Below are 25,127 nucleotides of genomic sequence, written 5' to 3'. Positions count from 1 at the left end.
AATTTTTCAAAACTCGCTGGACTCGGCAATGGTCCCGGCAGATTGGAAAAATGCTAATGTAACTCCTTTATTTAAAAAGGGCAAGGTATAAAAATTACCAAGAAATATAAAGATTTATTTAGACTGAATTTTTTACCTATGCTTCATCAAATTCATCAACTTACTACAAGATGGTCTCCTTTGTTTTTATCATTAATTGGTCGGATTAATGCTATTAAAATGATGATTTCACCGAAATTTTTATACTTATTTCAAGCCCTACCAGTTTTTATTCCTAAATCTTTTTTTGATAACATTGATTCAAAAATTTCCTCATTTGCGTGGCAAAATAAAAACCCTAGGTTAAGTAAAAAGCAATTACAAAAATCAAAAAAAGATGGTGGTTTAGCTTTACCCAATTTTAGATTTTATTATTGGGCAAGTAATATTCGTAATTTATTGTATTGGAAACTAGATTTGGATTCACCACTGTGCCCACAGTGGGTAAATTTGGAATGTAATGAGGTAAAGGGATATTCTCTATTCTCTGTTCTTGGTTCTTGTCTTCCTGCAGATTTAGTTAAATTTAATAAACAAATATTTAATCCTGTTATTAAACATACATTACGAATTTGGTTTCAATTTCGTAAGTTTTTTATTTTGAAAAACTTTGTTCTTGATAGCCCTATCTTATTTAATTTCTTTTTCAAACCCTCCTAGACAGATCAAGCTTTTAACATATGGAAAAGGAAAGGTATAAAATGTTTTCGTGATCTCTTTTTTGAAGATACTTTGATGTCATTTGATCAACTTTCCAACAAATTTGAATTACCTAAATCTAATTTTTTCAGATATTTACAAATTAGAAATTTCTTACATAAAGTTTTACCATCTTTTCCTAATTCAACTTTGGTGGACATTACAGATTTGATTTTTACCTTAAATCCTTGTCAGAAGGGATTAGTAGCTTTTATTTATAATATGATTATGAAGATACAACCAGAAATATCAGTTAGAATTAAACAAGAATGGGAAAAAGAACTTCAATATAACATATCACAGATAAATGGGAAAAAATTTTGCAAATGGTTAATTCTTCTTCTATATGTGCTAAACATGCTTTAATACAATTTAAAATTGTACATAGAGCTCATATGTCTAAAGATAAACTTGCTCGATTCTATTCTCATATTAACCCTCAATGTGACAGATGTCATTCAGAAGTGGCCTCATTGACCCATATGTTCTGGTCATGTCCCACTTTACATAATTATTGGAAGGACATATTTACTACTATTTCCTCAATTTGGAATATAGATTTACAACCTCATTTTATTACTGCAATTTTTGGCATACCAAATGAAGATGGTAATCAGTTTTCCCCTTCAATCAGACGAATGATTGCTTTTGTAACATTAATGGCCAGAAGGTCTATATTACAAAATTGAAAAGAAGTAAATCCTCCTACCACATTTCAATGGCTTTCTCAAACTATTTCTTATCTGAGTTTGGAAAAAATTAGAAGCACTATTTTTGACTCATCAATTAAATTTGAAGAAACTTGGAGACCGTTTATTCGACATTTTCATATGAATTAATTTGGCCTTTTCCAGACCTTCTTTCTGCTTATTCATGTTCAGGTATGGAGTTCCGGAGTTCTTTGACACTATCATATACTTGTAAACTGTTATTATTGCCCATGTTAGTTTAGTTTAGTGTTTTATTTTTTTTTTAATATATATTTTTTTCACATATTTTTAATATTTTTTTTTCTTTTTTAATGGTTATTTTTGTTTTTTTTTCATATAATCATGTGGACTTGATTGATTAAGGTATTTTCTTCTGTTGATGTTTAGTAGGATATTGTTATCTTATTATCAATGTGATTTCAAGTCTATTGTATTCATAATTTACTTATTACTATGTTATTTTTTTTGTGTATATATGAAAATCAATAAAAAGATTGAAAAAGAAAAGGAAAAAAAAAAAAGGGCAATAGACAGAAGGCTGGGAATTATAGGCCAGTTAGCCTAACATCTGTGGTTGGCAAAATGTTGGAATCGATAATTAAGGAAACAGTAACAGGGCATTTGGATAAACATAGCTTAATAGGACAAAGTCAGCATGGCTTTACAAAAGGGAAGTCATGTTTGACAAACTTGTTGGAGTTCTTTGAGGACATAACATATAGGATAGATTAAGGGGAACCAGTGGATGTGGTGTATTTGGACTTCCAAAAGGCATTTGACAAGGTGCCACACCAAAGATTATTACTTAAAATAAAAAATCATAGGATTGGGGATAATATTCTGGCATGGGTGGAGGATTGGCTTTCTAACAGAAAACAGAGAGTTGGGATAAATGGTTTATTCTCAGACTGGCAGTTGGTGACTAGTGGTGTTCCGCAGGGGTCGGTGTTGGGACCCCAACTCTTTACAATTTATATTAATGATTTGGAGAAAGGGGCTAAGTGCAACTTATCGAAGTTTGCTGATGACACAAAGATGGGAGGGAGTGTAATGAGTGCGGAGGACATTGAAACCCTGCAGGGGGACATAGATAGGCTGAGTGATTGGGCAGACATTTGGCAGATGAAATATAATACTGACAAGTGTGAGGTCTTGCACTTTGGCAGGAAAAATAATAGAGCAAGTTATTATCTAAATGGGGAGAAACTGGAAAGTGCTTCTGTGCAAAGGGATCTGGGGGTAACACAAAAAGTTAGTATGCAAGTGCAGCAGGTGGTCAAGAAGGCCAATGGAATGCTGGCTTTTATTGCTAGGGGGATGGAGTATAAGAACAGGGAGGTCTTACTGCAGTTGTACCGGGTATTGGTGAGACCACACCTGGAGTACTGCGTGCAGTTCTGGTGTCCATATTTAAGAAAGGACATACTGGCTCTCGAGGCAGTGCAGAGAAGGTTCACTAGGTTCCGGGGATGGGTGGGATGATGTATGATGAGAGGTTGAGTAGATTGGGTCTCTACTCATTGGAGTTCCAAAGAATGAGAGGCGATCTTATTGAAACATATAAGATTGTGAAGGGGCTTGATCGGGTGGATGCGGGGAGAATGTTCCCAATGATGGGTGAAACTAGGACTAGGGGGCATAATCTTAAAATAAGGGGATGCCGTTCCAGGACTGAGATAAGGAGAAATTTCTTCACTCAGAGGGTAGTGGGGCTGTGGAATTTACTGCCCCAGAGAGCTGTGGAAGCTACTACACTCAATAAATTCAAAACGGAGATAGACATTTTCCTGGATAAAAATGGCATTAGGGGATACGGTGAGCGAGCAGGTAAGTAGACATGAGGCTAGGTTTAGATCAGCCATGTGATCTCCTGGACCAGTTTTTGATAGCCTGGATGGGTCGGAGAGGAATTTTCCAGATTTTTTCTCCTCAATTGGCAAATCGTGTTTTTTTTTCCCCCGGGTGATCACATGGGTTTGGGTGGGATGAATAATAAAATAAAATGGGCGGCATGGTGCCCTGTTGGTTGGCACTGTTGCCTTGTGGGATTCAGTGAAAACTAGAGTTAAGATTGGATCAGCCATGATCTTGTTGAATGGCAGAGCAGGCTTGAGGGGCCGATTGGCCTACTCCTGCTCCTATCTCTTATGTTCTTATGTCTTCTGACCTCATCCTGCACCACTGACAGCACTTGGAAAAAAAGGGCTCTAATCCTCGCTCATCTGTACTGATAATGCCTGCCATTTTTCATATTAGCAACACTGAAGCAGTTTTCTATTTGCTCACCTGAGCATACATCTCCACCATTGTTTACAAGATGCTCAGTCACTTCCTTTCTGCATTCCATACTGCTGCACCTCAACTTTAACGCGACCAGCCTCTGTTTAGAATGGTAACCCGCCATCATCTGTTATCAACACCTAAACACATTTTCGCTCCACTTTCAGCATTACCATAGGCCCATTACCTCCATGACATTCTGCTTCTGATCAATCATCAACTCATTCACTTTTCATACAGGCATGCAACACCAACACGTTAGTCTCCCAGCCATACAAGGTTCAAGTATTCCATATGAAATCAGCACCATTTTGCTTTTAATTTGGTATCCAGCATAGCCACTGATAATATGGTCAGATTGGGTGCTTATATGAAGCATGTCTCTCTTTTGACAACAAACCTGATTCCTGATCACCAGTGGTTTCATTCTTTCCCACTGCCTGCTATTCCTGGCCTCTGTAGCTTCAATTCTGCCATTACCTCCACTGTCCCCAGACCAATTTGTTTGTCCCATTACTATCTACTATTGCCTTGAAGTTAATTGTCCTTTATATCTCCTGGCACAACACAAACCTAACTTTTTACTAAATTCTTTCCCTTCCTCTTTCCTTTGCATCTTAAAACTTCTATGTTTTCCAAGTTTTCATTGATGTTAAAAACTAACTTTGTTTTTTCTCTCTCTCCTGCATAAGTATCCCAAATCTTTTAAAATCAACAATGCACATTTTATTGCAATCTGAAGAGAATGCTCCTTTGGTGAAAGTTATCCTTTCAACTTTGCTGAACTGAGTGGCTTTATGAAATGCTTGCAATATAACTTGATTAAATTTTTACATCAGGAGACAAGTTTTTAAATATTTAGTTGTCACTTCCTCAGTCACCACTAAGTATAAACATCCAATGGCCAAAGAAGATGCTATGAATGTTTTAGCATGGCCAAGATCCTTTATTGTTCAGTGTGATATGGAAAATTATTTTAGTACAAAAGAATTGGATTCACCTCATCAAACTTCCATAATCAGGTTACTGTTTGGCAATTATCCACCCCGATCCTGTACACAAGATGCTTAAGTTAGGCAAAGTGCTGGACGTATTCAGTGTACCATGTGCATTATGCATTCTACAAAAACATGATTCTACAATTTAACAGGATGTAGGCAATTCCTGATTTTCAGTAGTGCACAAAATCAAATTAATTAGTTTTCTTTAAAAACACCAGCACATTATTATGCAAAATTTGTAAGGTAGCAAATGCTTATCCCACAAAGTAGAAAATGTCAGTTAAAAAAAAATTATGTGTTAAGTTGCTTGTATTTTTTCATGAAATTGCCTGAGATTCTATTAATTGTAAAGTTGATTTGCAGGTGGTATTGAAGAAAGCAGCACTCAATATTCAGTGTCTGAACCTTCTCCGGTATCAGCATTTCTTGACAGCATGTAGTTGTCCATGTCAATTGATCTGCAGTTCTGAATGGCATACCGCAAACGTTCTGCCATCACCTGCTGGCTTGAGTAAGGGGGTAGTCGAAGCTGGAAGAAGCAGGTCTGAGCAGTAGGAAGACCATCGACGGGCTGCACAATGAAATAAAAAAGTAATAATGTTGAAGTACAGTAAAAAGATAATTGTTTTTAAACTTGAAGGTTAATCACCGGATGGAAAAGATGCTTGGTTACATCTAAAACTACCCATTCTGATGCATCAAAGTCATATGTATGCTTGGGTACAAACATTTGACCAGAAACAAGTACCAGAATTTAGAAATCCAGAAACAAAGCACATTTACTTACTCACTGCCTGTGAGAAACAATTTTTATGCCTGAAAACCCAACGTCAAATAATTGACATGGTATTCTTGTTATAGTTCCTGTTCTTCATGTGAATAATATAAAAAAAAGTCATGAATGGTGCAATGATCCTTTGGAAAGTTGCCCAGAAAATTAGCTCATATTTCTTTGTTTTGAACTGTTTTGAGGAGGACCCATTATTGAGCATGTCTAAAGTGTTCTCACAGGGAAGTTGCCTTTGCAACAGCACCAGTGAAAGGTTTTTTTGGGGGGGGTGGGGAGACACCTTGAGCAGTTTTGCCCTATACTGTACTCTTTTAGTTCTCTAAAATATCTATTCTTCTGGGACGCAACACCATCTCCTGAAGGCACACAACCTTCTCCTGACCTTCCTGTACCTACCCCAAAATCCAAAATGTCCCAACCCCCCTGTATCAGCCTTATCATTACAGAATTTACATTTCTTACATTGCAGACTTTTGACCAACATTGTAGTGAAAGTGCTGTCCATTGTCCCTTCTGAATGTTTCCTATGGCTCAGATCAATTTCTAAGCCCATATATTTTCAAAATAAGGAGTAACATGAATTTACGGAGCCCACATTTGTTTGAAAAACATTCAGAGCTAATTGAAGCATTATATTTAAACTGGACAGCCTTACTTTGCATCTCAAAGTAGGACAGTTCTGTCAAAAGTGGCAAAAATTACAACTGCCTTAAACTTTTATTTAGCCAGCACAGCTGCAGTAATATGCACATCTCCCAATCAACAGCAAACTATTGTATACAATAAATCATTGATGCATAGCTTGCAAACTGCTAAAATTAATTTTCCTTTGAAGAAAGGCACTTTGCCATACCATCTATTAAAATGCTTGGATTCCCACAACTGTTTAATATTGTCTGAGTTCTGTGCAATAGTATTATGGGATATAGTATTAGTAAGGTATTCGATTCTACACGTGCACATTCACACTTGAATGACTAGTGTTTACTTGTGGAGTAGGATAGCAGCTGATCACAGAACAGAACATAATCACTAGTCCAACCACTGCACTGGTGCAAGGCAAGCAGACTGACCCAGTTGAAGCACAGGATCTTAAAGTACTACAGAAAAGAAACAGGTCCTTTAGCCCATCAGCATGGTTGATAACACTACTGTGGAGTCATAGAATTGAGATGGACAAAAGCTTGAATGAGGCCCAATGGTTGCAAAGTCCAGTAAAACTCCAATTATCCAGCATGTTTGGGACTTTGGTCATGAGAGATTTTCAAGATTAGATGTTATCACAATTAACATTCAACTCATTTCTGATTTTTTTTTTGAAGGTGTTATACAGTGTGATAGTATAAGTTTTCTAGTAAATCCAGCAAGTTGAAAGGGAGCATTGACAAATAAGAGAGTGCAGGAAGCAAGACCCTCCAGGAATCTGGAAGAATCATGAAAACTGGGATAGCCTGTTTGCAAGACAGCGTGTGTACTGAAGGGAGCATGGAGAACAGGGATCCTATTGTGCTCGAGGGAGTTTAGGAATTAGGACCTTGTGAGCCAGATTCCAAACCAACAGGATTTCTGAACAACTGGGCTGTGGATTATTGGAGTTTTAGTGTAAATATAGAATCCAATTTTCTGGCTGATTCAAAAATTCTGCTCCTTTGAGAGAGCTCATGGCTCTCCATACAACCTGGAAAGATGTTAAATTGACAACACATATGTGAAGAATAAAGCACATAATCATCAGGAAGAAATCCAGTAATGCTGGGTTAAGGAAGTTAGAAATATCCAATTGGCTGAGGCATTACTAATTGTGCCAGAACTGCTGCAAAAAAGATTATCGTGGACCTAGTTCATCACAAGAGAACTTTTGATAATTACAATTACCATGTTCATCTGACCCAAATGAAGTGACTACATTTTCTTTTCACTTGGCATATGTGGACAATCCATGTCATTTTCCAACTCTGTAGCCTACTACCAATGTCAAAGTTTAACATTTTTCTTATACAAACAAATCTCCCTGTATCTGTGCATGCAAGAGTTTTCCACTACCTAATGTGATGCTGCATTTACATTTTATCCACAGGGGGCGGACTGTTAAGAGTAGTTTTTTATTTAATCTGAAGTACTGTACACCATCACCAAACATGTTCTTATGATGAGTTCTTGAAAAATCATTTTACTAGGCTCTGAATGGACCACAAGTGTTACAGCAAACCACGCTTCTGTTACAATATACAAGGACAATGAAGTAATGAATTGCGTAATGGCCAAATGTTAGTGATAGATGATTACTGAACTGAAGTCCCTTTAACAGCATTAGTAGCATTCCTTTAAGAACCCAATTTTCTTACAACAAATATCAAGGTACATTCTATTTTTGACAACTACAGGAGTATCACTTTATGAATGCAATTTAATAACATCAAATGCTATGAATATTTAGATTAGCCCACATCCCTTATCAAAAGTTGCATTTGGAATGGTGTTGCACAAGCTCCAAAAATTAAAGAATTATATATGCTCTGAAAGCAATATTCTTTATTATCAAATCCAAATGTTGTAGCCAATATAATTTTGTTACAACAACAATTACAGCTGTTTTTAATTGTGTGCTTATTTCAACATGGCTAACTCACAGATCATAATTTAGAGATGCTTGGATTCAATATTTCTCTGTGAAATCCCTGATCTTTGGAATCTGAAGCTAAAATTCTTGCTTGCACATGTTCAATGGGTTCCAGTGGTAACATCAGACTAACCAAAATAAACTGAAACCTTTGGGAAAATTAAGATTTAAATTTTAATGCACTGTACATTTGTAAGCACCAAATATACACGAGTGCACTCAATGAAATTTGAAGTTTTATCCAAGGCTAATGCGCTTTTGGGAAACTATCGCAACAGAAAAGGTCCAGTGAATCTATTGCTTCCAGTGTTTATTACTTGTTGATCAGAACCTGCTTTGACTCTTTGATGTTGCAGTTTATTAAATCCCTTCAGGCAAGCTTCTCACAAAATCAACCTTGGGAATGGCATTAAAATGTACATAAGTTAATACTAAAATGTCACATCATTGGGAGAACAGCAGTCAAAAGGAGGTCCCAGTAAAGCAACAGAACAGAAAGAACATGTATTTATAACAAAAATAAAACTAAAGCAAAGGATTTTATAGCTTAAGCACAGGCCTCCTTCCATGATGTTCATGGTTTGATACATATCAAGCACCAGAGCAGCCTTTCATAGCAAGACACCTACCCTGTCCACTTTGATAATCTGAAACTTCTGTGTGATGTCTGCAGGGTTGGCTGGTAGCCTGGAGCGACCAGAGACAAAACGAAGAAATAAAACTCTCTCTTCATTCGAAAACTCTTGCAACGTTTGCCAGAGCCAACCCAGCAACTGATGATTTTCAACAATATCACGATAACGGACAACTTTTTTTAAAGTATCTACGTTCACTTCTGGCATCCCACATACAAGCTGTTCAAGCTGTTTATCTGTAAACAGTGACAGCAGAGGTACAGGGACTATGGCTGACATTCCCTGTCTTATTGCTGTGACCTGAAAAATGATCAAAAACATTATTAAAACTGGTTTTCAAGCCTTCCAATTCAATTTCTCTCAAATTTCTTCCCTCTTGTACAGTGTGGATAAGTTTACATGCAATTGTGTCTTTATAGCTGCTCTTGTATCTCATTCATGGTTTTACACGTGGTAGAAAGCTATTCAAAGAGTGGTGGTGCTCATGAAAGAATGAATATCCACTGAACATTTATAAAGCATAAGTTTCAGCACAATTTTAACATAATCAAAGCTAGAGATGCAGCTCAGTCACAAGAGTCTACACCATTATGCTGAGCTGAAATATATTATTATAAACTATATATAACAGTTTATTATCACTATAAAAAGCTAAAACTTGTTACCAACAGTTTAGATCTTAGATCTCCCCTATTTTCATTGCAATTTGACACAACACATTATTTAAGATCAGCATTTGTTATTATTTCTTCATTCAGGATAAACTGAATGACTTGAGCCATTTCAAAGGCTTGTTAAGAATCAATTACACTGGTAGATCTGGACATGCACATAAGGCAGACTGGGTAAGGATTTCAGATTTCCATTGCTAATTGACATCAGTGAAAGAGAGATTTTGACAATAATTTAGCAATGTCAGTCATAATTATTGACGCTATAAATTCGGGATTTATATAATTATTGTATATAAATAGTACGTAGATGTTGCAACCAAGTCATCGACCCCCAATTGTTTCTCAAAATGAAGTGACTTCCTTGTCAGAATATAAGCAAACCAAATTATTTGAGTTTGAAACTTCCCGCTTATTGTGGTAGAATTTGAACTAATCTCTCTGGATAGTAAGGGCATCTGGATACTAGTGCAATAACTTAATCACTATGGTATGGTGCAGACTACATTCAAATTCAAATGCCAATTATGATGGCAAACTGCAAATACAGTGCTATAACACAAAGGTTCAAGAGACTATTTCCATATGACAGAGGAACTGGAACAAAATTAAATCTATTACTACAAGTTCATTCAGAAAATAAACCTGTTTTAAAACATTTGGATACTCACCTGTTGATCCAATTCATGCAACCTATATTCAATTGCTCTTTCTACATACTCCTTCCTGTTTCCAAAAGTCAAAGGTATGCTGCTTCCTCCAGGAATTAGTGGAACAACCCTGCCATCTGCACTCCTGCCAACAAACGAATCTAAGGGGATCATCTAATAGAATAAAACAAGTTTGGAAAAGTGATCATATTGTTAAACTCACTTATGGTGAAAGGAGCTGAGTTTAACTAACAAGGCAAATACAGTCGCCCCTCCTTATCCGCGAGGGATTGGTTCTGGAACCCCTTGTGGATACTAAAATTCGCAGATGCTCAAGTCCCTTATTCAACCTGTCTCAATGCGGTGGATCTTAGGACCCAGTGGCAGAGATCTGAATCCGCAGTGTTCCTGTTCATGAAAATAATCATGATTGCGATTGAAAATAAAGTGGAAACAATAAAGCGATCGGAAAGAGGTGATACGTCATCAGTCATTGGAAAAGTGTTAGGCTACAGTCGGTCAATGATCGGAACAATTTTAATGGATAAGGTGAGAAAGCTGTGCCCCAATGAAAGCTACAATTATTACTAAGCAATGCAGTGGTTTAATTATTGGGTTTTGGGTTTTTGATCCTCAAAGTGGAGTGGAGACTACACTCGATAGCGGTCTGTCACTGGATCGAACTTGGGAAGAAGTTCCCGAGCCCAGTGCTAAAACATATGTTCTTAAGTGTTTTATATACATAAAAAGGTAAAATATATACTATATACTAAGACAAACGTTTGACTAACTGACACTAAATAATTCCAGATGTACTTGTTCCGATTTCTGATCCCAATCCACGATAACCCACGCACATCCTCCCGTATATTTTAAATCATCTCTATATTACTTATAATACTTAATACAATGTAAATGTTATGTAAAATAGTTGTTATACTGCATTGTTTAGGGAATAACGACAAGGAAAAAAAGTCTGTATATGCTCGAACAACAAGTGCTGGAAGAGCACTTCTGGGTTTTCGCAATTGGTTGAATTCGCACATGCAGAATTTGCGGATAAAGAGGGCCGATTGTACTATATTTCTCAACAGTTATTACATGCACAATGGAGCAAATGTGTAAACTACAAACAAGTTCATTTGGCCAAGTGTAAAATAAAGGCACTCAAAGAAAGTAAACATTACCTCTGAAACAAGAACTCTTTGAATTACTAATGATAAAGAAAAATTAAAATTAAATGGAGAAGTATGTTTGCAAATAGATTTCGTAAGGTAAAAGAAACCCAAGTGTCTTTTAGACATATGCTGTATTAGAATGCTGCCACATAATTTGTGGAGATGATTAGCAACTGAAACTATAGTGATGGCTGAGTTATAATATGAGTTTCTTTTAATTGCCTTTAATTGTGAAGAAGACAATATGAATATGAATATGAAAGTGAATGGAGTTGTTGAGAAACTTAACAGTATGGACTAGTTACAGAAGGTACTTAACCTGATGACATAAGTCAAATGAAAAAGATCATTGTGTCCACATTAGCTTGCTAGGAAGGATAAATATGCTTGTGGTGTAGGTCCTAACCCCAATCTTCCAATTTTTACTGTGTAAAGGAATGGCTCCAAAGTGCTGAATAGGTGAAAAGAAGAGTTAAGGATAAACAGGAGAGGCAGAGGCTGATGAGTAATATGTAGTGGATAGGAAAGTAATGAGACTAAACTGCCATTTGGAGAATAGGGTCATTAAATGACAGATGATGCTGCTACTTGCCTGACATTGCGATTATAGATGCAGCAACAGAGGGATTGACTGAAGAGAAGATAAAAAGAAACCTGCAGATGCCGTAAATATAAAATTTCAAAACAAAAATGGAGATACTTGGCAGGCCAGGCCACAGAGCTCACGTTCGGGTCAACTCACAGATGTGGTCTTACTTGCAAAGGTGATCGACGTAGTATGTTTAATGTTTTATATATAAACTTTCAAAGGGTTTTTGATGTGTGGCACAGTTCAGATAACTTAGTAAAGCTTAAGCCCTTAGTATTAAAAAGAACAATGGTAATGTGATTACATCAAACATGAGACACAAACCACATATGAAAATCTACTGAACATAAAAAGATGTGCAAGGTGGACATAGACACAAGTGAGGCTTCTGCTGTTATTAATGGCAAAAGGAAGGAGGATTGTTTTATGCTCTGGGTTGGGGAAGGATAGAGGGACTGTAGTTGAGAACTTGGATGAGGATTCAGGGTAGGGTTAATAACCGGCTATTTTACAGATGGTGATAAGTGGAAGGTGGGAAGAGATGGTGGAAGAACTGAAAATTGATGCCTCTATTCAAGCCTTGGGGTATTGTCAGAAGAGGGTGGCTGGGGATGGGGGAGGTGGAATGTGGGGTTGGATCATTAGAATGGACATCCCTGAAAAATGTTCCTGTCCAGATATTCTTGGGAAGAGCTAGTAATTCCAGGAGTAACTGGTAAACTGTAGCGTACTAAGTTTTCAACTTTCTCTTTCATTGAGACAATCTACTTCCTGTTCTATACTTACAAGATATTAGAAGATCTAATTTTTGAAGGCAGGTGTTTGTATTCATAATTCTACTGTACATAAAACTGACATAATATATAAAAACATTAATTTCAATATTATACTGTTTATTTCAATTGTTCAAGAATCTTAAACGCTGTCATGTTTAGGAAAAGGGGTTAGAATATTCAGTCAGAAATGTGGCACAGCTCTCACCTCCAAGAAATTTTCTTCTGTTATCCCACTGTCATCGAGATGTAGGATTCCATACAAGGTCCGAATGTAAAGCAAGTCAACTTCCTCCAGATCTTCAGAGATGAGTGGGATTGAGCACAATTGTTTCCATACGAGTGGTGCTAGGTGTAGATCCAATGGCTTTTTGGTCCGAATAGCCACGGCCATCAGTATCCCCAAAAACTTAAACTGCTGGAGGTGTTCTTCAGTGCAAGCTGATGGGTTTAGTAAAAATCTGAAAGAAAAAAGGTATAATTTGAGAATATTAATTTGGTTCCGCACAAAACTAAGGTTTCATATGTCATTTAAAGGATAGCAATATTAGTCATGTTTGTGCTTTTGTGAAAGTTGAAAATTATTACTGAAGAGGAGGCTAATCAGCCTACTGAATCAATGTTAGTGACCCAGACCACAGTTCCATCCCTCCCATTCCTGCTCCTCTTTTAACCACAGCTTGGAGGTTTCTTCTCTTTCGGATAGACACCCTTTTGAAAACTTGGATTAATCTATTTCACCCCTTCCCCCTCACAGGAAGGAAAATCCTGATATCAATGTAGTGAAAAAAATTTTCTTATATTAAATTTTCTATCTTCACATAATTTTGTCTACACTTATTGTTATTTTGTATCTAAGCTTTCTGCACTGACCCCAAACTCACCATCAAACCCGCTGATAAGGGGGAATGCTGTAGTAGTCTGGCAGACTGACCTCTCCCTTCCTGAGGCTAGATGGCAATTATCAGGTACCTCATCTTAGTTACCCCTTGAACAGGACCCCACGAAGGAGCACCAGGCCATTGTCTTTTGCACCATCATTGACCTTATTGACTTTGGGGATCTCTGATCCATTGCCACCAACCTCAGTTCCTTTACCCTGCACCTCCTGTTTCTAATGGCTGATTTATACATCTGCGTAGTAGCCTACGCCACAGCCTTTGTAGGTGGCCTGTGCCGTTGTGAGCATTTATACCTGTGCGTTGGTGTGTCTGTGTCACTCTGCAATTCACTGCCAAAATGCTAGTTGGCGGTGGGGTTTCTATGCTGCTGTGTAGAGTTTCTTCGTGTACTTCAAACAATGGCGACTGAGCATATCATGTTGGAGTTGAAGCTAATAAAAGTTTAACAAGGATTACTTTTATTGAAATCACCACAACGCAGTTAAGAGAGAAGACGTTGGAGGAGATGGTATGTATGACCATTGAATGGATTGAGGCAGGAGGAGGGTGAATTTTCTGTGCTTGTCCGGCCACTGAGAGACATGTACAAGGAAATTCATTTTAAATATTTTCAGATGTCGGCAGGTAGATTTGACGATTTGGTTCATCGCCTCCAACCATTTATTTCGCATCAGTGTACGCACAGTGTGCCTATAGACAGGAAGAAATACGATGCTACCAAGTGGACCAATCACAGTTGTTGCCGTCTGCTTTGCCGCGACGAGCAGTTACATTTTTGGAGAAGTGCGTGTCAGGCTATGGCGTAGGGTAGAGACTGATTTATACTTCTGCGTCAAATGAATGCCATAGGTATGTCGTAGTCGCATTACCTACGCTGTACCCTATGCCTTACTCTAGAACAAGCACAGAAAATTCACCCTCCTTCTGACTAAATCCGTTCAATGGTCGTACATACCATCTCCTCCGACGCCTTCTCTCTTTTTTGCATTGCAGTAATTTCAATAAAAGTAATGTTTGTTCAACATTTATTAGCTTCAACTCCAACATGATGTGCTCAGTCACCATTAGAAACCCCACCACCAACTAGCGTTTTGGCGGTGAATTGCAGAGCGACGCAGACACACCAACGCACAGGTATAAGTGCTCACAATGGCGCAGGCCACTTACGAAGGCTGCGGCATAGGCTACTACGCATAACTATAAATCAGCCTTATGTTTTACCCAAAACCCGCAAACCTGACTGTCCAGGTAGACCCATTGTTTTTGTCTGCTCCTGCCCCACTGAACTTGTGTCTGCATACCTCAACTCCGTTATATCCTCCCTGATTCAGTTCCTACATCTGCGATACTTTACACACTCTTGATCTTTTCAATGACTTTAAGTCCCCTGGCCCTTTTCATCTCATTTTCACTATGGATGTATAGTCTCTATACATCTTTATTCCCCATAGGGAAGGCCTTAAAGCTCTCTGCTTCTTCTGGACAACATACGCAACCAGTTCCCCTGCACCATCACTTTCTTCCTGCTGGCAGAACTGGTCCTCACCTTCAACAATTTTTCCTTCGGCTCCTCCGACTTTCTTCAAACCAAAGGTGTAGCCATGGGTACTCACATGGGTTCGGGCTCTGCCCGCCTTTTTGTCATCTATGTGGAACAGTCTATGTTCCAAGCCTGCACTGACATCACTCTCCAACTCTTCCTACACAACACTGATGATTACATTGGTGCTGCTTCCTGCACCTATGCTTCATCAACTTTGCTGCCAACTTCCACCCTGCCCTCAAATTTACTTGATCCATTTCATTTTTTTTTTGTAATTTTTTTTATTGAAGTTCATCATCAAACATTTCCATAAGATGTATTTCAGACATTGTACATATATATCATATGATCATATATATCACAAATCTCCACTAAGTATTTATCTGAGGTATACGCTTATAGAAAAGAGTGGAAAGAAAAAACAAGCAAAAGGAAAGAACTATGTACAAGTAGTGAGTGATCTTTTTTTTTTACAACAGATTCATTGATTTGTGAGAATAAAATCAGGCCTATGAGGCATTATGTAGTTAAACCATTTTTCCCAGTATGAATCAAATTGTTCCAGCTTGTGGTTAACAGATGCTGTTATCTTCTCCATTTTGTAAATGTCCATTGTACTTGGTCCATTTCCAATACCTCTCTCCCCTTTCTCAATTTTTCTGTCTCCATCTCTGGAGACAGCCTGACTACCGACATCGTTTATAAACCCAGTGACTCTCATAGCTATCTGGACTATACCTCTTCTCACCTAGTCACTTGTAAAAATGCCATTACCTTCTTTCAGTTTCTCTGTCTCACCACACCTGCTCTCAGGAATCAGGCTTTTTCATTCCAGAACAACTGAGATGTCCTCCTTCTTCAAAGAAATGGGCTTCTTTTCCTCCACCATCAATGCTGCCTTAACCCAAATCTCTCCCATTTCACACACATTTGCCCTCACCCCATCCTCCCATTGCCACACCAGGGATAAGGTTCCTCTTGTCCTCATCTACCACACCATAGACTCCATGTCCAGCACATGATTGTCTGTAACTTCTGCCATCTCCAACGGGATCTCACCACCAAGCACATCTTTTCTTTCCTCCCACTTTACACAGGGACCACTCCCTATGCAACTCCCTTGACCACTTGTCCCTCCACACTGATATCTCTCCTGGTACTTAGCCCTGCAAACAGAACAAGTGGCACACCTTCTCCCTTACTACCTTTCAGGGCCCCAAACAGTGCTTCCAGGAGAGGCGACACTTCACCTTTGAGTCTATTGGGGCCATCTGAAGTATCCAGTGCTCATGGTGTGGCCTCCTGGGTATCAGTGAGACCTGATGTAGACTGGGGAGATGGCTTCGTCAAGCATCTTCACTTCATCTGTCACTAGAAGCAGGAATTTCCAATGGCCACCCATTTCAATTCTACTTCCCATTTCTATTCTGACAAGTCAGTCTATGGTCTCCCCTCCTGCCATGAGGCCACACTCAGGTTGCAGGAGCAACACCTTATACTTCTCTGGGTAGCCTCCAACCTGATGGCATGAACATTGATTTCTTGAACTTCCTGTAATTTCCCCCCCTCCCCCCCCCCCCCCCCCACCTTCATCATTCCCCATTCCCGTTTTCCTTTCTCACCTCATCTCCTTACCGGCGGATCACCTCCCTCTGGTGCTTCCTCCCTTCGCCTTCTTCCATGGTCTTCCGTCCTCTCATCTCAGCCTTCCCTTTCTCCAGCCTTTATTTCTTCCACCAACTTCCCAGCTCTTTACTTCACCCCTCCCCCAGTTTCACCTATCACCTACTACCTCGTACTACTTCCTCCCCTCCCCCCACCTTCTGAGTCTGACTCCTTACTCCTTTCCTTTCAGTCCCAGTGAAGTGCCTTAGCCCAAATTTTTGACTGTTTACTCTGTTCCATAGATGCTGCCCGGCCTGATGAGTTCCTCCAGCATTTTGTGTGTGTTACTTTGTATTTCTAGCATCGGCAGATTTTCTCCTTTTGTAACTTCAACTTGTTTGAACTCCCACAAATGTGTAAAAAAATACCATGGCAGAAGAACGGTGTCCAATATTATTAGAGTGACTGACTATTGTTGACTATTTGTGGGGCCTTGCATTTAACAAATTGTCTAAAATTATTTACATTATTCCTTTCCTGTCCATATACCTATCCAATTTTTTAAAAAAATGACAAAATCAAACCTGCCCCTACCACTTTTACCAGAAGCTTGTTCCACACAGCTACCACTCTCTGAATAAAGAAGTTCCCCCTTGTGTTACCCCTAAGCTGTTGCCCCTTAACTCTCAACTCATATCCTATTGTTTGAATCTCCCATACTCTCAATGGAAAAAGCCTATCCACGTCAACTCTATCTATCCCCCTCATAATTTTAAATACCTCTATCAAGTCCCCCCTCAACCTTCTATGCTCCAAAGAATAAAGACCTAACTTGTTCAACCTTTCTCTGTAACTTAGGTGCTGAAACCCAGGTAACATTCTAGTAAATCTTCTCTGTACTCTCTGTATTTTGTTGACATCTTTCCTATAATTCCGTGACCCGAACTGTACACAATATCCAAATTTGGCCTCACTAATGGCTTGAACAATTTTAACATTATAACCCAACTCCTATAGACTCAATGCTCTGATTTATAAAGGCCAGCGTACCAAAAGTTTTCTTCATCACCCTGTCCACATGCGATTCCACCTTCAGGGAACTATTTTCATTGTAACATTCAAGATGACTGTCAATATCTTCAAATTCCTATTAGTTTCCAACTTGCTGAAGTGGCGAATTATTTCATTTTCACTTCCTGCCCCTTCTGGGATCTCCAAGCCTGAATGCTTGAAACCACAGAAAACAAAACAGTTCTGAATTGCCTTATTGCTATGAACGCAAACACAGGCAACTAATGCTATTTAAAAACTGCTCGCTCTAAGCACAGTAAAGTGCCTAACGGTCACATAAGCACACACGATTGACACTAGTTAGAAAATGTTTGCCAACAGTCTCCTGTCCTAATTAAGCAGCATAGTGTCCCCAATAAACAAAGGAAATCCCAGCTATTTACTCGATTAGTTTTTGTTCTTTAGGTGCTGCCCTGATTAACCGATGGACCAATTAACTGGAATTCACTGTACTATTTGAAAATATTAATGCTATATGTAAACCGGCTGATGACACTTTTGTTGGTGAAATCTCAGATGCTGAGGAGGATATGTACAATGAGGTAGATTGCCTGGTTGAGTGATGTCATAAATAACAACCTCACACTCAGTGTCAGCAATACCAAAGAGTTGATTGTGGACTTCAGATAGGGAAAGCTGAGAGATTACATGCTAATCATTGAGGGGTCAGTGAATGAAACAGTGAACAGTTTCAAGCTCCTGGACATCAACATCTTTGAGGATCTATTTTGGGCTCAATACATCGATAAATCATGAAGAAAGCATGCCAACAACTCTACTTGGTCAGAAGTTTGAGGAGAAATGGTGTATCAACAAAGAATCTTACAAACTTCTGTATACAGTGGAGAGCATTCTGATCGATTGCATCACAGCCTGGAATGGAGTTTCCAAACTACACGATCACAAGAGGATGCAGAGTTGTAGACTCCATCACAAGGACAACCTTCCACGATACGGAGGACATACTCAGGCAGCACCCATCATTAATGGCCCTCACCATTCTGACGTTTCCTCTTTTTGTTACTACCTCAGAGAGGAGGTACAAAAATCTGAACTCCCACACTCAATGATTCAGAAACAGGTTCTTCCCCTCTGCCACCAGATCTCTGGATAGTCCTTGAATACTATCTCGTTATTCCTTCTTTCTCACTATTAATTTTTATAATTTATTATAATTTTATGTCTTTGCATTGTATTGCTGCCATAAAACAACAAATTTCCCACATGTCAGTGATAATAAGTTTCATTCAAGTTCTGAAGTTTCTTAATAATTCATCAAACCTGGCATCACATTACTTCATGGCCAGTAGTGTCACTGCAACTTGTTAATATTTACAATCACAGAATTATTATGGCACAGATGATAATCATTTACTTCCAAAAGCCAGCATTCAATCCCATCAATGTCATTTCTCACAGTTTCTCCATGTCCCTGCAAATTACTGCCTCCCAAGTGCTATCCAGCTTACTTGAAGGGAATGTGCTACGACTGTGAAAGATGAATTTTAATGGAAATAATTTGCCTTGCTTTCATGATTATAAGTAAACCATCCGCTTTACCTGTCTCTGTTGCTACCAACTTCTGCAACACCATTTGGTGTTGGAATCAGTAGATCAACCACTCCTGTCTCCAACTCCTGGAAATTAAAAATAGAAATTAAATTGTTGTTCAAATAAATTGCTGCTGTTAGTGAACAAAGTTATTTAACTATTCACATTTCAAATTAAATAAAATTGAGAATATCTTCTTGATGTGGTTGTAAAACCGTAAGAACATAATGTTGGATTTTTCAAGGAGTTGCTCAAATAGTTTGAAAAGCAACTTTTTACCTTTCACAACTGAGCTTATTTGCTGTCAGGTGGAAGGTTAAAGTTGAGAACTTAGAAAAGCATTGCTTTCTTTCTGTTTATGATCAAAATTAACTCCTTACTGAATGAGGTGGACATCAGATTTTAAACAAGTTCACACCTAACCAGCCTCTATTCAGAATATGATTAGGTAATAAGGTAATGAGATACCACTGATTGATTTTTTTTGACATGCTATTAAGTCAAGAAACATAAATGACTACATTTGGGGACTTCTTTGAAGGGGATTAACAGATCAGTTGCCTGCTGCAGAGAAGGGGGCACAAAATACTTATTCATTTGAAAAGATGCCTGGAGACAATACATCTGAAAGGCCCATCTCCATGGTACTTGAGGCGCCCGATTGGATCCACAGAAATTAGTTTGAGAAAATGCTTAGCTCAGGGTGGACAAAGACAATGAGGATGTGCATGGATCTAAGAACTTTACAAAAAGGCTGTAATATTTTTATTTTATTTCCTCAGAGAGCCAATGAGGTCGATAGCACTATTAGCTTCAGGCTAAGCTGATGAGCAAAACACTGATGGCACTGGGAATTAAGCATTTTTCAGTTTTGGAAGAAAAGAATAGAATGCCACATTGAGAAGGTGAGATTAAGCAAGCTGGGAGGAGGCACAGAGCACACATAAACACATGCATTAACCTTTGGGCTGAATGGCTTTTGTTATAAATGTACCACAGCTCTGAGGGGCCGAAGGGGCGGGAGCAGCCCGCTCCTTCCGGAGAATCGCAAGAGCACTATTAATTCGGGTCTCGGACCCCGGAAAATGAGAGACAATGTAACGGTTTTGGCCATTGCTCTTAGAGACACCTGTGCTAAGTGCATGACCCTGCTACGTGACAGCTACCACGGATATGGACACCCTCGGGCAATGTGGGGGTGGGGATTGCATCACCCTACTTTGATGGACATCTACAACTCTGCAAGTCAAGATAAAAGGGGACTGCAGAAGGCGGTACCCCAGCGACGCACCAGAAGGACTCCATCGCTCAGTGCTCCCGTGATAGCTGGAAGCCATTCAAAAGCCACGTGCGCTCCGTAACTCCTTTGCCTGGGGAGCGGGTGGCTGATGATACCGAGAAGGACTTGGAACTAATAACAGGGAAACAACGCTCCCGATTCAACAGAGTTGCTTCATCAAAGACCCCGGCAAGTTTTTCCGTTTCTCCTCAATCTCTCTAAAACACGTGAAACCCAGCGATTCCCCAAAAAGACTGAAGCCTGCAGACTTCTGAGTGACTTTTATATTTCCAACGGACAATATATTATCCCCTAGACAACAGTCGAGATGATTTCTTAATGATGATTATTGCTATACCCGTGCTTTAGATTGAGTTTTGCCGATGTATATGTTCTGAATGTTTGTATTAACCTTACTTTTGTGCCCCCCTTTATGAATAAAAACGTTTGAAAATAGTGCCATCAGACTCCAATGGACCTCTCTGGTAAGTTATCCAGTTACGGGATACGTAACAACTTGGGTTTCTCGTCTCGGGATTTGACACCAAATTGGGAGGCCAGTGAATCGGGCTTGTAAGTCCAAAACTTGAATCTGGTTACGCGGGTAGCCAGACGGGAAACCAGCAAAGATAGAGAGGTCCGTTGGAGTCTGATGGCACTATTTTCGAACGTTTTTATTCATAAAGGGGGGCACAAAAGTAAGGTTAATACAAACATTCAGAACATATACATCGGCAAAACTCAATCTAAAGCGCGGGTATAGCAATAATCATCATTAAGAAATCATCTCGACTGTTGTCTAGGGGATAATATATTGTCTGTTGGAAATATAAAAGTCACTCAGAAATCTGCAGGCTTCAGTCTTTTTGGGGAATTGCTGGGTTTCACATGTTTCAGAGAGAGTGAGGAGAAACGGAAAAACTTGCCCGGGTCTTTGATGAAGCAACTCCGTTGAATCAGGGGAGCGTTGTTTCCCTGTTATTCGGTCGAAGTCCTTCTCGGTATTATCAGCCACCCGCTCCCCAGGCAAAGGAGTTACGGAGCGCACGTGGCTTTTGAATGGCTTCCAGCTATCACTGGAGCGTTGAGCGATGGAGTCCTTCTGGTACGTCACTGGGGTACCGCCTCCTGCAGTCCCCTTTTATCTTGACTTGCATAGTTGTAGATGTCCATCAAAGTAGGGTGATGCAATCCCCACCCCCACATTGCCCGAGGGTGTCCATATCCATGGTAGCTGTCACGTAGCAGAGTCATGCACTTAGCACAGGTGTCTCTAAGAGCAATGGCCAAAACCGTTACATTGTCTCTCATTTTCCCGGGTCCGAGACCCGAATTAATAGTGCTCTTGCGATTCTCCGGAAGGAGGGGGCTGCTCCCGCCCCTTCGGCCCCTCAGAGCTGTGGTACATTCATAACACTTTCTATACTGTGTAATATTTTGCAAACCAAAACTTACCTGACACATTTCAGTAATTGTGTCATCAAATACTCCACCGGCATCATCAGCTCCTTCGCCAATCAATTTCACTTTCCAAGCTCGTGATGGAAGCCTGAGTTCTGAGGCATTGAGCTGCTCAACTTGCTTGGCAATCTGAATGAAGATAGGCTTGGTTGACCGACCCCTGAAGTAAGATATGGATATAAATAAACAGTAACTGATATTTTAAACTGTACTTTGAGGAAGTAGCTCTGATTTTAAAAATAAAGCAATGCAAAGGCCAGTTTGATTTGATCTAGTGCTGCGGTAATATTTAAACAGACAAAATAATATGTTAACTTTTAACACTGGCAGGTATCATGAAGTAAATGAGTTGCAAACATCAAGAATACATTTCGGGGTAGGTTTGCTGATCTAGTTATGGAAATAATATCGAAAATGGACCAATTAAACTGCTGATTGCGTAAGTCTGAAATGGAAACAGCAAATGGTGGAAATACATGTCAGGAAATATGTGTTGAAGAGAAACAAGTTTATGTTTAAGACTGAAGGTTCAAAGCAGAAATCAGGATTTGAAAAATAAATTAGTTTTAAGTTGCAAAAAGGATGGATATGGTTGAAGAGGACAAAGGGAATATCTCTGAAAGCGTGAGGCTTGAAAGCTGTGAAGTGTAGAACTGTACTGAGTGGCCAGCAGGGCAACTACTACATCTGGATGGATTGTTAAAGTGTTTGAATTGGGAAGAAATGAGGTAAAATGACCGATGTTCCTGAACCTAGGCTTCCTTTCTATTATAGCTGGCAGAACTAAACCACGGCTCAATTATTTCCCACACCTTTCTCTTACTACTCTTTTCCTGGTCAGTGGAGTGCACTATTTCTTGTTTTCTACCAAACACAGTCTCTGTATTCAATGTATCAGCCTTCGCATATGCCAGATCTTCAAGGAAATTCCACCACACTTTACCTAATCATTTTAGAATTCCAAAGAGACCACTATTTTTGTGACTCTTATTTCACCATTGCCAATCATGCCCATCTCTCAAGGCAATTTCCCTTGAAACTGCATGAGATGTGACCCAAGCATCATTTCTGCTTCCCTTTCCACAGATGCCATCAGACCTGCTTAATGTTTCCAACATCTGCTATTTTAAAAATCTGCTTACTGGATGTTATAACTTTATATAATATTTAACAGCAGAGAGACAACAAACTCAAAAGAAAACGTTTTCTAATATACCAGAAGAGTAAGACAAAGTTCACTGCTATGAAAAAATGTTTTAAAACAGTGATGTAATTGATCATTGGAAACTGGTCAACTCGATTTTAAATAAAAAGGATTTCACAGAAACATACAAAACCTACAGCACAATACAGGCCCTTCCGCCTACAATGCTGTGTCGAACATGTACCTACTTTAGAAATGACCCAGAGTTGCCCATAGCCCTCTATTTTTCTAAGCTCCATGTACCTATCCAGGAGTATTTAAAAGACCCTATTGTATCTGCCTCCACCACCGTCACTGACAGCCCATTCCATGCACTCACCACCCCTGTGTAAAAAAAACTTAACCCTGACATCACCGCTGTACCTACTTCCAAGTACCTTAAAACTGTGCCCTCTCATATTAGCCATTTCAGCCCTGGGAAAAAGCCTCTGACTATCCACACAATCAATGCCTCTCATCATCTTATACACCTCTATCAGCTCACCCCTCATCCTCCACCACTCCAAGGAGAAAAGGCCGAGTTCTCTCAACCTATTCTCATAAGGTATGCTCCCCAATCCAGGCAACATCCTTGTAAATCTCCTCTGCACCTTTTCTACGGTTTTCACATCCTTCCTGTAGTGAGGTGACCAGAACTGAGCACAGTACTCCAAGTGGAGTATGACCAGGGTACTATATAGCCTCTCGGCCCTTAAACTCAATCCTATGGTTGATGAAGGCCAATGCACCGTATGCCTTCTTAACCACAGCGTCAACATGCTCAGCAGCTTTGAGTGTCCTATGGACTCAAGACTCCAAGATCCCTCTGATCCTCCACACTGCCAAGAGTTTTACCATTAATAATATATTCTGCCATCATATTTGACGGCAGAATATAGTATTAATGGTAAAATGAACCACTTCACACTTATCTGGGTTGAACTCCATCTGCCACTTCTCAGCCCAGTTTTGTATCCTATCGATGTCCCGCTATAACCTCTGATAGCTCTCCACACTGCCCACAGCACCTCCAATCTTTGTGTCATCAGCAAATTTACTAACCCATCACTCTACTTCCTCATCCAGGTCATTTATAAAAATCACAAAGGGGTCCCAGAACAGATCCCTGAGGCACACCATTGGTCACTGACCTCCATGGAGAGTATGACCCAAGCCAATTTTGGATCCACAAAGCAATGTCCCCATGGATTCCATGCCTTCTTACTTTCTCAATAAGTCTTGCATTGGGCACCTTATCAAATGCCTTGCTGAAGTCCATATACACTACATCTACTGCTCTACCTTCATCAACGTGTTCAGTCACATCCTCAAAAAATTCAATCAGGCTTGTAAGGCATGACCTGCCTTTGACAAAGCCATGTTGACTATTCTCAATCATATTATGACTCTCCAAATGTTCATAAATACTGCCTCTCAAGATTTTTTCCATCAACTTACCAACCACTGAAATAAGACTCACTGGTCTATAATTTCCTGGGCTATCTCTACTCCCTTTCTTGAATAAGGGAACATCTTCCGCAACCCTCCAATGCTCCAGAACCTCTCCTGTCCCCATTGATGATGCAAAGATCATTGCCAGAGGCTAAGCAATCTCCTCCCTCACCTCCCACAGTAGCCTAGGATACATCTCGTCCGGTCCCGGAGACTTATCCAATTTGATGCTTTCCAAAAGCTCCAGCACATCCTTTTTCTTAATGTCTACATGCTCAAGCTTCTCAATTCACTGTAAGTCATCCCTACAATCACCAAGATCCTTTTATGTACCGAATACTGAAGCAAAGTATTTATTAAGTACCTCTGCTATCTCCTCCAGTTCCATACACACTTTTCCACTGTCACCCATTCTTCCGTCTCTTCCGTTCAGTTCCCAGCCCTC

The 25,127-nt window shown here is 39.5% G+C and overlaps 1 protein-coding gene across 1 annotated transcript in view; it reads right to left on the bottom strand.

Annotated features, from left to right (window-relative positions):
• Nucleotides 1-4,643: 4,643 nt before the first annotated feature.
• LOC132404918 (probable E3 ubiquitin-protein ligase HERC1) overlaps nucleotides 4,644-25,127 on the bottom strand; it is a 279,423-nt gene continuing 258,939 nt past the window's right edge. Inside the window, exons 73-78 of the mRNA XM_059989522.1 lie at nucleotides 22,042-22,207; nucleotides 19,317-19,393; nucleotides 12,844-13,096; nucleotides 10,117-10,269; nucleotides 8,769-9,074; nucleotides 4,644-5,300 (exon numbers count right to left, since the gene is read on the bottom strand). Coding sequence (XP_059845505.1) covers nucleotides 5,115-5,300; nucleotides 8,769-9,074; nucleotides 10,117-10,269; nucleotides 12,844-13,096; nucleotides 19,317-19,393; nucleotides 22,042-22,207 — 1,141 coding nt within the window. The 3' untranslated portion in view covers nucleotides 4,644-5,114. The remainder of the gene's footprint in view (nucleotides 5,301-8,768; nucleotides 9,075-10,116; nucleotides 10,270-12,843; nucleotides 13,097-19,316; nucleotides 19,394-22,041; nucleotides 22,208-25,127) is intronic.

This window comes from Hypanus sabinus, chromosome 14, assembly GCF_030144855.1.
Source record: "Hypanus sabinus isolate sHypSab1 chromosome 14, sHypSab1.hap1, whole genome shotgun sequence".
Taxonomy (NCBI): Eukaryota; Metazoa; Chordata; class Chondrichthyes; order Myliobatiformes; family Dasyatidae; genus Hypanus; species Hypanus sabinus.
Note: the sequence above shows the minus strand (reverse complement) of the source record. Positions and strands in the feature narration are given on the sequence as shown.